This window comes from Sciurus vulgaris (genome assembly GCF_902686455.1).
Source record: "Sciurus vulgaris genome assembly, chromosome: 17".
Lineage (NCBI taxonomy): Eukaryota > Metazoa > Chordata > Mammalia > Rodentia > Sciuridae > Sciurus > Sciurus vulgaris.
In genome coordinates, this window is record NC_136478.1 from 3,109,798 (window position 1) to 3,122,958 (window position 13,161).

Below are 13,161 nucleotides of genomic sequence, written 5' to 3' on the forward strand. Positions count from 1 at the left end.
TTAGGAAGTGGAAGAGAAAATTCCTGCATTTTTGTGTCTGGCTGGATAGGTCACACAATGTGCGGGCGCCCTGAGCCAAATACGACCAAACAAACGCAGTTACTCTTGGCCCTGTTAGGAAGCCAGTGCAGATACCGTCTCCAGTACACTCAGCGTGGGCAGGTAGATGCCCCGGCAGGTGAGGGGACACAAAACTGCCGCCAGCTGCACAGCATCCGAAGGGCGAGGGAGCGCGGAAGGACCCGCATGAGGGGAGGGGTGAGGGGCATGGAGGGTTCCGCGAGAGGGGAGGGGCGAGGGGCGTGGAGGGTCCCTCGGGAGAGGAGGGGCGAGGGGCGTGGAGGGTCCCTCGGGAGGGGGGAGGGGCGAGGGGCGTGGAGGGTCCCTCGGGAGGGGGGAGGGGCGAGGGGCGTGGAGGGTCCCGCGGGAGGGGGGAGGGGCGAGGGGCGTGGAGGGTCCCGCGGGAGGGGGGAGGGGCGAGGGGCGTGGAGGGTCCCGCGGGAGGGGGGAGGGGCGAGGGGCGTGGAGGGACCCGCGGAGGGGAGGGGCGAGGGGCGTGGAGGGACCCGTGGAGGGGCGGGGCCCGCGCGCAGCCTAGCTCACTCCCATTGGCTGCCGCTCAGCACCGCTGACTCCTATTGGATGTCTTAACCCGTCTTCCGGTGTGGGCGGGCTTGCGCCGTGGCGGGAAAGCGGCGGCGGTTGTCTCTAGTTCCGAGAAGCTGGGCTGCCTGAGGAGGTGGGAGTCTCTGTCGGCCGCCGGCATGGACGCCGCGGAAGTGGAGTTTCTGGCCGAGAAGGAGCTGGTTACCATCATTCCCAACTTCAGCCTGGACAAGATCTATCTCATCGGGGTGAGGACCTCGGCTCGGCCGCGGTCCTGCGGCGGCGGGTCCCGGGCGCGGGGCGGCGGTGGCGGGCTGCGCGGGGCTCTCCGCCGCGGCCGGTTGGCGCCCCCGGCTCGGGACACCGACGGCCTCTCGGTCCTTTGCCTTCGCAGGGGGACCTGGGGCCGTTCAACCCCGGCCTGCCGGTGCAAGTGCCGCTGTGGTTGGCGGTGAACCTGAAGCAGAGGCAGAAGTGTCGGCTGCTGCCCCCGGAGTGGATGGACGTAGGTGCGCGCGGGCCGGGGGTGGGCCCGCCGGCTGAGCGAGCGCCGGGAAAGGCCCGAAGCGGACTCGGATCGCGGTGGCACGGCTCTGAGCGCGAGACCCGGGGCTCTGCGCGACGGCAGGGAAGCCGGCCCGCCAGCAGTCCGGCGAGGGCGTTGGGGACGCGCGGTTTACCCTAGGTTGGCGGAGGGGCGAGGGGGCGGCCCACGTGGCCCTGCAACGTGCCGGTCGGAAACATGAGCTTCTGTGCGATCTATCGACATGCGTAAATGCGTTTCACTGGCGTGTATAACTAGTTAGAGCAGATTTTAAAAATGAATAAAAAAGCGAAAACTGCCTTGGTGCACACTCTGTGATTCCAGCACCTCCGCAGGCTGAGGCAGGAGGATTGAAAGTTCAAAGCCAGCTTCAGCAGCTTGGCGAGACTGACTCAAAGCTAGGGATGGGGCTCAGGCAGCTAAAGCAGGAAGACCACAAATTCAAAGCCCACCAGGGCAATTTAGCGGGACCCCATCGCAAAAAAAATAAGGGCTAGGCTCTAGCTCAGTATAGAGCACTTGCCTGACATGGCCCAGGCCCTGGGCTCCATCCTGGGTGCTCCAAAAAGAAGTGACAACGGCATCAAAGATGCAGGCAGTCCTGAGCACTTGTGATCTCCCTATATCAGATGTGAATAGCTCCTTATAGAAGAAAATCCTTTCCATTTTTGTGGGGGAGAGGTGTGGCATGCATGTAGGATTTGAAAAGCCCTGAGTGATTTTGACCGTCCCCTCCCCATTGGGATACCTGGGGTACCCGCCTCCTGCAGGCAAGGATTCTTTCAGCTGGCCACATACAACTTAGGTAAAGGAAGATTGCTTGGACATGTCCCCGTGGCTCCCTGTCTAAAGAAGTGAGTCTACGGCCATACCACCCTGAACGTGCCCCATCTCGTCTGATCTCGGAAGAAGTGAGGGACCCTGGCAGTGGGAAACCCCAGTTCCTCTTTGAGGGCCTCTAGTGGGGAGACCCTGCAGACCTGACTCCAGTAGCAACCCCTCAAGGCCCCTAGTTCAGAATCAGCCTCTGGGAGCTTCGATCTGTTCTGACTCAAGGTACAGGACCAGAGGGAAGGTGTGGAGAGTCCCTGAACTTTTCATACGACTGGCCTGTACATCATGTAGATGAAATCATCCAATATCTCACTTTGTTTCTGGTTTCTCATAGTCATGGGCGTTTCTGTGGTTCGCCTCTGCTGCTGCCTGCGTGGTTGCATCAGTTTCATTCTTGAGTGTGTCTCCTTGTCCAGGCACGCTGAGTGTGTGCTCGCCTGTCTACTAGTGGGCGTTGGAGTGGTTTCTCAGTTATGGCTACTCTGAATAAGGCTGTTATGGAAGTTCTTGTTCAAGTCTCTGGAGTATGATTTTATTTTTCTTAGGAAAATAAGTACCTGGAGTGGTGGACTTGCTGGGTCATAGGACAGATGGTGCTTGACTTTGTAAGAAACTGCTAACTGCCCTCTGAAGTGGTTGAGCCATTAGTCCTACCAGAATGTAGGACAAGTGTTCCTATTATTCCACATCCTAGCCAGAATTTGGTATTGACAGTCCTTTTGATTTGTTGGCAAGTTTGAACAGAGGCATTTCATAATCTGATTTAGATGGGAAAAAACAAAACAAACAAACAACTAAAAACAGCTGGGGGTGTAGCTCAGTGGTAGAATGCTTGCCTTGCATGTATGAGGCGTGGGGTTTGATCCCCGGATATGGGGGAAAAAGTGAAAAATAATCACTCTACTGTAAAAGGTGTGTGAGTTGGGAGTAGGGGATTATCCCTGCCAGGGCTGACGGGGTAGGGCTGTGGTTGCTTCTGGGTATGTTCTGAAGGAATAGCAGCAGGTTTACTGAAGGACAGACTTTGGGGATGAGAGAGCCACCAGGCTGTGAGCTGGGTTTGCAGGAGGAGGTGGAATTCCCTGAGGCTGGGAAGTATGCCAGAGTGCTCTATGGGCACCAGGAACTGAGGTTTGAACCTGTCCTGTCAGAGATGCATGTGGATGTCCAGGTGGAAGTTAAATGGGCAGTGGGGGACCCAGCCACAATGAGAGGATCTGGGATGTAAATGTAGAAGTCCTTCCCATCATACGTGTGATATTGAATGAGGCAGGATGAGATCATGTGGATGTGAGTTTGTTGGACATTGTGCCACTGCCTTATTGGGTACCTTTAAGCCTCCCTAACATATAAACAACCCCCCCCCCCTCTGGAGTGCCTTTAAGCCCCCTAGAATATCATACTGCCACCGAAATGGCTGTAGTTTCTAAGTTGCCTGCTCTCTTATGAACCAGGATTAGTATACATAGATTTCTTAAGTCACTGATCACTTTGATCACTTATTACATCAAAGATAAAATCGTTCTTTCCCTACAAAAAGAACTTCCAGTTTAGGCATATTCTTTTCAGAAATATATCCTGGCCAAAGGGATGACAACAAAACCTTCCTAGAGATTTTTTTTTTCCCCAAGGAGAAGGCCTTGATGCAAGTATTATTCCAGAATATTTTCCTTATGGAAAAGTTAATCAATAGTCAGCCCTTGGGAAAATTGGAAATTGAAATGAACCTTGGCTATAGTGATGGTGACGTGTATTGACTTCTCCATTTCAGAAAAGTTGGAGAAGATGAAGGATCATGAACGAAAGGAGGAAACTTTTACCCCTGTGCCCAGTCCTTACTACATGGAACTCACCAAACTGCTGCTCAATCAGTGAGTAGCTCTCCCTGCCAGAACCCATGCCTGGGAGGACCCTCTGCTCTTCCTCTGTCCCCATTCCCTCTTTCTTTCATTACCACAGAAGGTGCTGGCACTGGCCACCCAGTTTCCCAGGTTGGTAATTTGGAGGGCGTCTCTGTGCACATGTGGGATTGTGGGGTGTGTGTGTTTTCCTCATCTCTGGCTCTCATTTTCCCCCCAGCCTCCAGTAAATCCTTTGGTTCTTTCCATTCTACCTCCCGTCGCTTGACATTGGACCCCTGTGCAAGCCACTGTCATCTCCCGCAGAAGCTTTTTTCTTAATTACATGTAGCTTACTTAGTGCAGCTTTACCCCTTTTCGTTCTGTCTGGAGTGTGTGGATTTGAGTTCTTTGTGACTTTCACAGGAGAGGCCAGAGGGCTTATAATTTGCCTTTGTCCTAAGCTACAGGGAAACCACTCATGGCAAAAATATGCTCTATTGCCTGCAACCACACGAGCTCCCCATGGACTTCTGATTCTTTCTTCATGTGGCAGCTGGAATGATCCTTTAAAGATAAAACTGCCATGTGACCCTTCTCTTCAAAACCCTTGGTGCCTTTCCAGAGTTTTATTGTATTTTTTGTTTTGTTTTTGTGGTGCTGGGGGTTGAACCCAGGGGTGCTCTACCACTGAGCTACGTCCTCAGAGCTTTTCACTTTGAAACAGGGTCTCACTAAGTTGCCTGAGCGGCCCTCCAATTTTCGATCCTTTTGTCTCGGCTTTTCAAGTAACTGGGAATACAGACATGTGCCGCCATACCCAGCTTTCTAGGGTTTTAGTCCAGATCCTGACCATGGCATTTGAAGCAGTGCACTGCCTGGTTTGGGCTTCTCCTTCTTCCTTCACAGCTGTCTGCAGTTCTTTCCTCTGTATCTGTAGGTTTGGGATTCACGTTGGTCTCTTACCTCTGCAGTACTTCGATTTATCTTGGGATGGGGTCTTACTATGTTGCCCTGGCTGCCCTTGAACTCCTGGGCTCAAGTGATCCTCTGGCTTGGCCTCTTACTTCCTCCTGCATGCTGGGTCCTCATGACTTTGCACACCTTGCCCAGGAAGCTTGTCCGTTCCCTTGCCCGTGTCACCTGTGGTTCAGTGTAACAAGTGTCCCTGCCAGATTAAGTGGGCCTGCTCGCTTGGCAACTCTGTGCTCTGCAGTGTTGGCCATAGCTGCAGTTTTCTAACCATTTGGCTGTGCCATTACTCCCACTCCCATGTACCTGTTCTGAATGGCCAGGGACTGTGTCTTGAATGCAGTGTCCCCAGCATGGTGGCCCTGGTGCATATTTGCTGAATGGATGAAATTGGCAAGGGGAAGGCAGGTGTGGATGGTTTTTCTGGGAGTGTGACTTACAGAAGGTCAAGCTCTTGAAGCTCCCTACTGAACGCGTTGTGGTTGATGAGTTCAAGAGCAGAGGTAGAGCGATGAACTCAGCGGTGCTACTACTGCTGCTGCCTGCTGAATTTAAAGGAGAACTGTGGGCACCTAACAGAGATGTGTCCTTAGGTTGGTGCCATTCCTTGGGTAAATTCTGGGAAACAAGGTGCCGGGCCTCGCACTAGGCTTGGAGATGGTCGTGTGGGCCTGAGTTCCTGGCTTGGTGGGGGAGCAGTGTGAACCTGGGAACCAGTTGTTAGGCCACAGCGTGGTCATTGCTGTAGGAGGGTCTGGGGTGCCGGAGGAGGGCTCGGAGGAGGGCTCGAGGGCTCAGAGAAGGCTCTTGGAAGCTCAGGCTTGAGGAAAGGAACTTCCCTCAGGCTGGTGGAGGAGGGGCCGGGAGGCAGGAGCTGTGAAAGGCGGCGGCATGAAGAGGCCTTGGGAAGCGGAGGCAGCTGTGTGATGGAGAACTCTCGGGAGGAGAGAGACTGGCTTGGCTGAGAGCAGCAGTTGGGAAGGAGAGAACACGGAGGCACACCCTAGGTATGAGTCAGTATTATCCACATGAGGGACCTGTCCATTTTTAGTTTTTCTTCTTAAATATTTGTTTAGTTGTGGATGGACATAACACCTTTATTTATTTTTATGTGGTTCTGAGGATCAGACCCAGTGCCTCACACATGTTAGACCACTGAGTCAAAACCCCAACCCCCATTTTTAGTTTTTGAATTTCCTTATATTGTATATTCACTTTTATCAAAGATCTTGTTCTATAATTCATTTGGCTAAGGGACTGAGTTTTACCTTTGTTCTGTAGTTCAGCTGACAAAAACTTAGGGTCTTTTGTTATTTAACCTACTGTTCAGAGCATAAGATCTAAATGTTTGGGCTCATAAAATTTAACTACATAGATTTTATGCTGTGGACCTGCCACCTACCAGTACTGAGCTACTTGTAGCAGGTAGAAGCTCTGGCTTAACTCAGAGCACCTAATGATGGACAGTGTTTGCTTCTGCTTTTATTTTCTGGTTTGTCTGTCTTTGAAGGTTGGCCTAAAGAATCTTCCACAAAGGAAAGCTGTTATTGCCCTTGATGGATTGACTTCTAGCCAGCCTCACTGTGTGTGGATGTGCAACACTTACACTAATTTGTGATTTCTTAAGTGATTTTTGTAACTTTTGATTTATCTACAGAATAGGACAATCCTTCCCCTTCGGGGCTTTTGTGAGGATAGGAGTGCTGGGCAGGGTGCTGAGCCCAGAGCTGGTGGTTTTTTTCCCTGATGGTAGTGAACCTGGATTACTGGTGGGGAGTAGTGATCTGCTCACCACTATACATAAGGAGCCCTTGAAATCAATTCTAGATGGAAGTTACACTCTGCAAAACACTGCTGTCATGTGGCCGAGGATGTCTAACTTGGAGCAATTAGTCCTGGCAATAGCTGGCCATGGACAGTTGGCATGAGCACACCTAATCCCAGTGTAATCCCAGTGATGCGGGAGACTGAGGCGAGGATGGCAGGTTCGAGACCAGCCTCAGCAACTTAATGAGCGTTTGTCTCCAAATAAAAAGGGCTGGAGATGTAGCTCGGTGGCAAAGCATACATGGGTTCAATCATCAGTACCAAAAAATTTTTAAAAAGTTTGGTAGCTGAATGTCCTTGGTACCATGCTTACCTGCTGAAGTCCTTACATCTTAATGAAGACAAAGCAAAACAGATTTTGTGTGTCAGGAGTAGTTGGAATACCCTACCTGAATCTAAGCATTATCTGAAGTTGCTTCTGTCTGGTTTTATTTTAGTCTGTCAGGTGTGTGCTTACTTATTTCACCCCTTGCTTCTTTTAGTGCTTCAGATAACATCCCAAAAGCAGATGCAATCCGGACCCTGATCAAGGATCTATGGGACACGCGCATGGCCAAGCTCCGGGTGTCTGCTGACAGCTTTGTGCGGCAGCAGGAGGCACATGCCAAGGTGGGTGCTGCTCACCTCTTGTCTTCCCACCTGGAGCTGGTGGGCTCTGCTCTAGATTTTATGCCCCTGGAGACTGTCAACCCAGTGTCCTGCTTGCTCAGGCTACTGCAAGCAGGGATTACCAGCTGTGCTGGAGGTGCTCAGTGGTAGAGCACTTGCCTAACATACCCTGGCATCTAGATTAAGCTAAAGAGTCTCTTCATATGCTGCGTACACTTAGCTGATGATGGGTCTGATTTCCAGCACCACGAAAACAGTGAAATTAAAACCCCAAAAAACAAAAAAAAAATCCATTCGTTTGTTCTTAGTCGTTTAGCTTTTATTCAAAATCAAAATTCCTTGGTGGACTAGATCTGTTTTTTTTTTTTGTTGCAGCTGGATAACTTGACTTTGATGGAGATCAACACCAGCGGGGCCTTTCTCACACAAGCACTCCATCACATGTATAAACTCCGTACAAACCTCCAGCCTTCTGAGAGTGCCCCATCTCAGGACTTCTAGAGGAAGGCCTGTGGTTGGCAAGATCTAGCCTGTCTGGCAGCAACCTGCTAGGTGGGGATTGGTGACATGGCGGAGGTACTTGTATATTTGGAGTTATGGAAACATTTTCGAATGTATGAAAGATATGCGTACTGGTGCAGGGAATGGATCTGTAACATTTGTAGAGAAGCAAATTTGTGATTAGTTCTCAAAACTCAACTTTTCTGAACTGGGCATGGTGGTGCATGCCTATCATCCCAGCAACTTGGGAGGCTGAGGCAGACAGACTGCAAGTTCCAGGCCAGTCCCAGCATTTAGTGAAGCCCTGAGCAACTTAGTGAGACCTGTCTCAAAATTAAGAAGGGCTGGAAGGTAGCTCAGTGGTAAAGCACCGTTGGGTTCAGTCCTTAGTACCAAAACCAAAACTCCCCTGAACGTTCAATCCCCCATCTAATTTTAGAAGCCAGCTTTTCTTCTGAGGATAAAAGAAAAAAGTATTAGGCAACCAAGTCCTCCCTGTTGCCAGAGCCTTAGGCTTTCTGCATAAGGCTGTCCTCATGGGTGTGTTCAGTGACTGGTGTAGATAGAGGAGAGGCCATGTGGTTGGGGCTCTTTTCCCTCTTGGTTCCAATTTCTTGGACGAAACCTGGATCTGCTAGAGGTTGTTCATGGAGGATGATGGTGAATAGTGGCGGGTAATACTGACCAGTGTTTATATTCTAAGCTACAATTTATAATAAAAACACCATCAGCCAAAATCTGACTTTGTTGGGTTTCTGTCCTGTGGCCAAGATGATCTGATCCTGACAGGCGTGTGGCAGTTGACTGGAAACTTCACACCACCAGTCTGGCTGTTTGGGGAAAACTTGTCTCGGTGTGTTAAGTGAGGCTTAAGACAATGCTGGGAAGGAAAACCAGACCTCCAGACTGCTCTTAGAGCAGGGAAAGGGCTCTTTGTTGTAGATAACAGTGGCTCAGGAAATTATCTTCTTCCTAAGAGAACATCACTTCAGTTTTTGAACTGCAGCATTTTGGAATTGTTAGGCACCTTATAGAAATCACCTTACCTTGGGAGGAGACATGATTGTCCTGTGCCACACAGTAATGCGTTCAGTCACCAGCTGGTTTTGACTTGGCACCCAGGAAGTCAAAAGTTGTAGTGTGTGGCTTTGGTTCTGAGCCTGCTGGTCCTGCTGGTCCTAGGGTACCGCCTGGCATCTGCCCTTCTGGGGTCCTCACTTGGTCTAGCTGCTGAGATGGTTCCAGAGCATATGCTGGTTATTGTGTGAACACTGTGGGCCAGACCCGGAGGATTATAGGACAGAAGATAGGGTATCTGGTGCGAGGTGCTGTTGTAGATGTTTGGTTACTCCTTTAGACGTCATCAGGGAACCTTAGAGTGGAACCGCCTGTTACTGCGGAGGTCAGCGGTCTTTCTTCACGCACCCCTGCCACCTTGCTTTTAAAACCTGAGCCAACTGAGCGTACAGCTGAGTATCTTCAGGTCTGACCTGTGAAACTTATGTGTAGTTGGTGTTCCTTTTTTGAGGGGGGTAGGGGCGGGCAGGCAGGTTTGTCTTATAACAAAGATTTTCCTCTTAACATGATTTAGGAAGATTTTATTTTTTGGATGTTGTCAGAAATAACAGCAATATATTCATAAATACCTAATTACTACATTCAACAAATAATATTACAATACAGTTAATTCAAACAAGTACACTTAGAACAGGTTTAATTTCACAGCATCTAAACTGCCCCCAGAATGACCGAGGCACTGTTGTCCTCCCTCCCGCCTGAGTCTGGGTTTGCTGTCCTAGCAGTGAAGCACAGGGCACACACAAGTGATGTGCCAGCAAGCATGTCTCCCTCAGGTCAAGGCAGAGTCCAGGAGTCAAGCACTGGATCAAAGAGCTGGGGACAGGCTACTGCAAGTAGTGACGTGACGTCAAAGCATGGTTAATAGGGCAGAGTCGAGATCCTAGCCAAGGGGCTAATACACTGAAGAAAAGGAACAGAATCTGCTAAACATCTCCATCTCCTGGTGAATCCTGGGAATTGTCTACACTTTATGAGGCTCAGAGGGAAAGGGCAGATCTGGTCTGGTGTGAAATTTAGCTTACTTTTGGAGATTTGGCAGTATCGTGAGCTACATGAGGAAAATACCATTCTGTTACACACTCAACACTTCCTGTGTTTCATTTCTTTGCTGCTAAAGGTGTTGGCTCCTTTGAATACTCAGTATCCTTAGGGGTACAGGCTAGGATGATGCAGTACCAATTAAGTATTTTATTCCCTTTAGAACTGAAATGATGACTCCTGTCTTGGTCACGCATCTGAGAGGAATGGTTTGGGGGCCTGTTTGTCAGCTTGGCTCTGATTATATGAAACAACTCATTTTAAAGATCTGATTAAATGTGGAACCACAGACCTAGCATCAGAGGGTGTCCCTTACGTTAGTGAATTCCCCATGACAGCTCACTCTTCCGGGTGATACGGGTAGACATGTAGCTGAGGAGGACTGAGGTATTCACATAAATACTGACACACAGGTTACACAATCAGTTCTAGAGCAAATCTGATGTACTGCTCGCCTTTAAAAAACATGAAAAGAGTGGAATAAAAAACTCTTCAGATGGTATGTTATTTTTGTTAGGCCCAAGTGAGGACAGAGATGTGCTGTGTTCTTAGAATTATCTGAAAGTAGGTGTTTCCAGAGCGTAGGGTGAAGTGCCGGGCTGGGAGGCCCACCACGGCCCCGGGTGGTGCGCTCGTTTGCGAGCTGCTTTGTTACCTTGCCTTCATCTGTGCGTGCTGCCCAGTGGGTTTGTACTTGGGGTGTGATTGTCATCTTTCTTCTTGAGCACAAGAGTATTTGAGCCTCCACAGAAGGGGAGAGCAGTGAGGCAGAGCAAGAGAGGCTGGGGCAGGCCAGGGCGGTGCTTCCACATCGCTAGCCCAGGACCTCAGCTTCCACCTGCAGAGCTCTGCCAAGGTACCCCTGCGCTACATGCCATGAACTGTCCAACCTGGGAACACCCCTCGGGTGTAGGGCGGGGCCATGCCTTTCCCATTAAGTGATTAGATCTACTTTCCCCTTTTACTCTAGCCAATGCCATTACCAAGGTTGATGGGCAGAAGCACCCACACTGAGCTGGGGGTGGCGGTCTGGGAATGCAGTGCTGACCTGTAGCTCTTTAAGCCTTCACACCAGAAATGGCAAGCAGATTTTAAACAGGAATTCAGTGGCAGTTTGCCCTGACTGCTGGCGGCACAGCTCCTGCTGTACACCCGTGGCTCATGTGGCTCCCTTACTGTCTTGCAGTACAGCCTTTTAGTTCTCTTCCAGTTGCCTCTGGGGTGAGGAAGGTACCTGACTAGTGGCAATACTGGTGGCACTTAATGTTCTGAGTGTGCTGATAACTGGAAGGTTCCTGGGAGGCATATAAAGCATGATACCGGCTACCAGCAAGCGGCTCATGAGCACAGTAGCAAGTGACCAGCCCAGGCCAGGCGTCCTGCCCTGCCCACCCCCAGGGTAGTCAGGCTCTGGTTAGGGCCCTTTCCTGCCAAGAGGTGCCTGAAGGAACAGCAGCCATTATTGGGTGGCACCTTGATGCTCCACAGGGTTGTGATCTGCCCGGTTTCTAGCCATTCCTGTGCCTGTCATGGTAAGTTCAAAAGGAGTTCAGCTCAGACACCGCAGGCCCTGCTTCAGGCTTTCACAGATTTGCATTCAAATAAAGCCCCTGAAACCTCTGCTCTGCACCTGCTCGCAGGAACGCTTGCTCGCTCGCTTGCTCGGGAGAGTGCTCGTTCTCCTGCGAGGTTCTCTTAGGAAGGCCCCTGTGTGCACGTGACACTCGGGCTATCTTGCTCCCACCAAACTCCCTCCTTGATTTCAGCAGCGGGTTACATTTGCTGTCTGTTGTTACCTTGTTCCAGTGCCGGGTGGGGAGGTAAGTAATGCATGGCTTTCTACATTGGTTTCTGGTGCAACTCAAAATGAAGTGATCGCATAGGCGCCAGTGGTAAGCTCTTTTACTTTTCTTCTTTAATTTTTAAAAAACACTTCAATATTTTAATGTCCTGACCAGCAGCAGTACAAACACTAAAAGCAAGGATTTTTTTTTTTTTTTTTTTTTTTTTTTTTTGCCCAGAAAAAACAAAACAAACAAAACTCCAAACAGGAAAAACAAAATCCCCCAAACCACATATTAAAAATGGCAGGCTTTTTATAACAATAATTAAAGTAATAAAAACATACAAAACTTTTTTTTTAATATATATACACAGTACAAGGCTGAAGCACCTTTGACTTTTCTCTCAAAATTTTTACGTTTGTATGAAAACACCACCCACTGCAGTAACAATTTGGTGGGTGTGAATATATGTATACATAGAGCTCTGTACATTCTCCCCCACGGAGTAATAAAAAGGTACCTTCAGTCGTGGTCTGTATCTTTAGGTGAGAGCGTTTCCAGGCAGAAGCCTTGGATTGCTCTGTGTGCTCCTAGGACCTGTTGCTTTGAAGACAATTTTGCAGAAAAGTAACAAATAAGCCCTTTAGTGAGAGTGTACCCAAGCCTTCTCTTCAGCTGAAGCAAGACCCACTCCCCAGGGGAATGAGGCCCCCTCCAGGGCTGCAGCAAGAGCAAACCCAGTTCTCGCGGCACAGTAACATGGCAACGAGAAACAACCGGCCGGGTCTGATCCGATCACACGCATCACACGCACCGGGGCGATAAATGGTATTGTTTTAGTGTTGGTAATGGAGCCTTCATTTCCAGATTAAAAAAAGAATGACGGGGAAGGAGGAGTAAACCGCCTTTAGAAAGGAAAACAATGGGCGTCCTACAGTGGTTGCTCGCTGAGTGACAAGAGGTGGTTCAACTGCATTGAAGTCAAGGTGAGTTGGTTCACTGTCGTCTGGAGCCTGGAATCCTTTGCTTCATGCATGGCACATTCTCATTTTTTAAGCTTCAAACCTCCCAGTGAAAAATATTAAATATTCAAGGTAATAAAATAGATAATTTTCTATACTATAGGTTCGGCCTAGTGCAAGGGAAACCGTCACCTCGGATATCCCTTAAAGTAGCCCCTGGGCCAGTGCATGGCGGGCAAGGCAAGGCACTTCCGTAAGTGGTCCAGTTCTGCCTGGAGCCGCTCCCTCTCTGAGACAATCTTCTGCTTCTGGCTCCTCAACTCCTGGGGAGGAGAAATTCTTGTCAAATTTGTTCCTTCTGTAAGTGTGTGTGTGTGTGTGTGGGGGGGGGGTGCGGTGCATGCAATGTGCTGTGCAAAGGTAAACCTGGCACTGGAATATCAAGCTGGGGAGGCGATGTTTTCAGACAGTGAGTGGCCTCTGGGGACAGTTTGAATTGGCTCTTCCAGAGCCTTAGATTCTGGCAACACCTGCTCTTTTGGTATGGGACATTGAATTCAGGGGTG

General features: G+C 49.8%; 2 protein-coding genes across 13 annotated transcripts in view; one reads left to right on the forward strand and one right to left on the reverse strand.

The window, feature by feature from the left end:
* The first annotated feature begins 692 nt into the window (after positions 1 to 692).
* GINS2 (GINS complex subunit 2) lies at positions 693 to 11,855 on the forward strand. The gene is made up of 5 exons (XM_079119644.1): positions 693 to 854; positions 1,001 to 1,115; positions 3,756 to 3,855; positions 7,104 to 7,230; positions 7,606 to 11,855. The coding sequence occupies exons 1-5, from the start codon at positions 765 to 767 to the stop codon at positions 7,729 to 7,731; spliced, it is 558 nt and encodes a 185-aa protein (XP_078975770.1). The 5' UTR covers positions 693 to 764; the 3' UTR covers positions 7,732 to 11,855.
* GSE1 (Gse1 coiled-coil protein) overlaps positions 11,743 to 13,161 on the reverse strand; it is a 310,866-nt gene continuing 309,447 nt past the window's right edge. For 11 of the 12 annotated variants that reach the window (XM_079119584.1, XM_079119583.1, XM_079119579.1 and 8 more), the window contains one exon: positions 11,743 to 12,918. In XM_079119584.1, coding sequence (XP_078975710.1) covers positions 12,784 to 12,918 — 135 coding nt within the window. In that variant the 3' untranslated portion in view covers positions 11,743 to 12,783. The remainder of the gene's footprint in view (positions 12,919 to 13,161) is intronic. The other variant, XR_013760548.1, reaches the window with a different exon arrangement.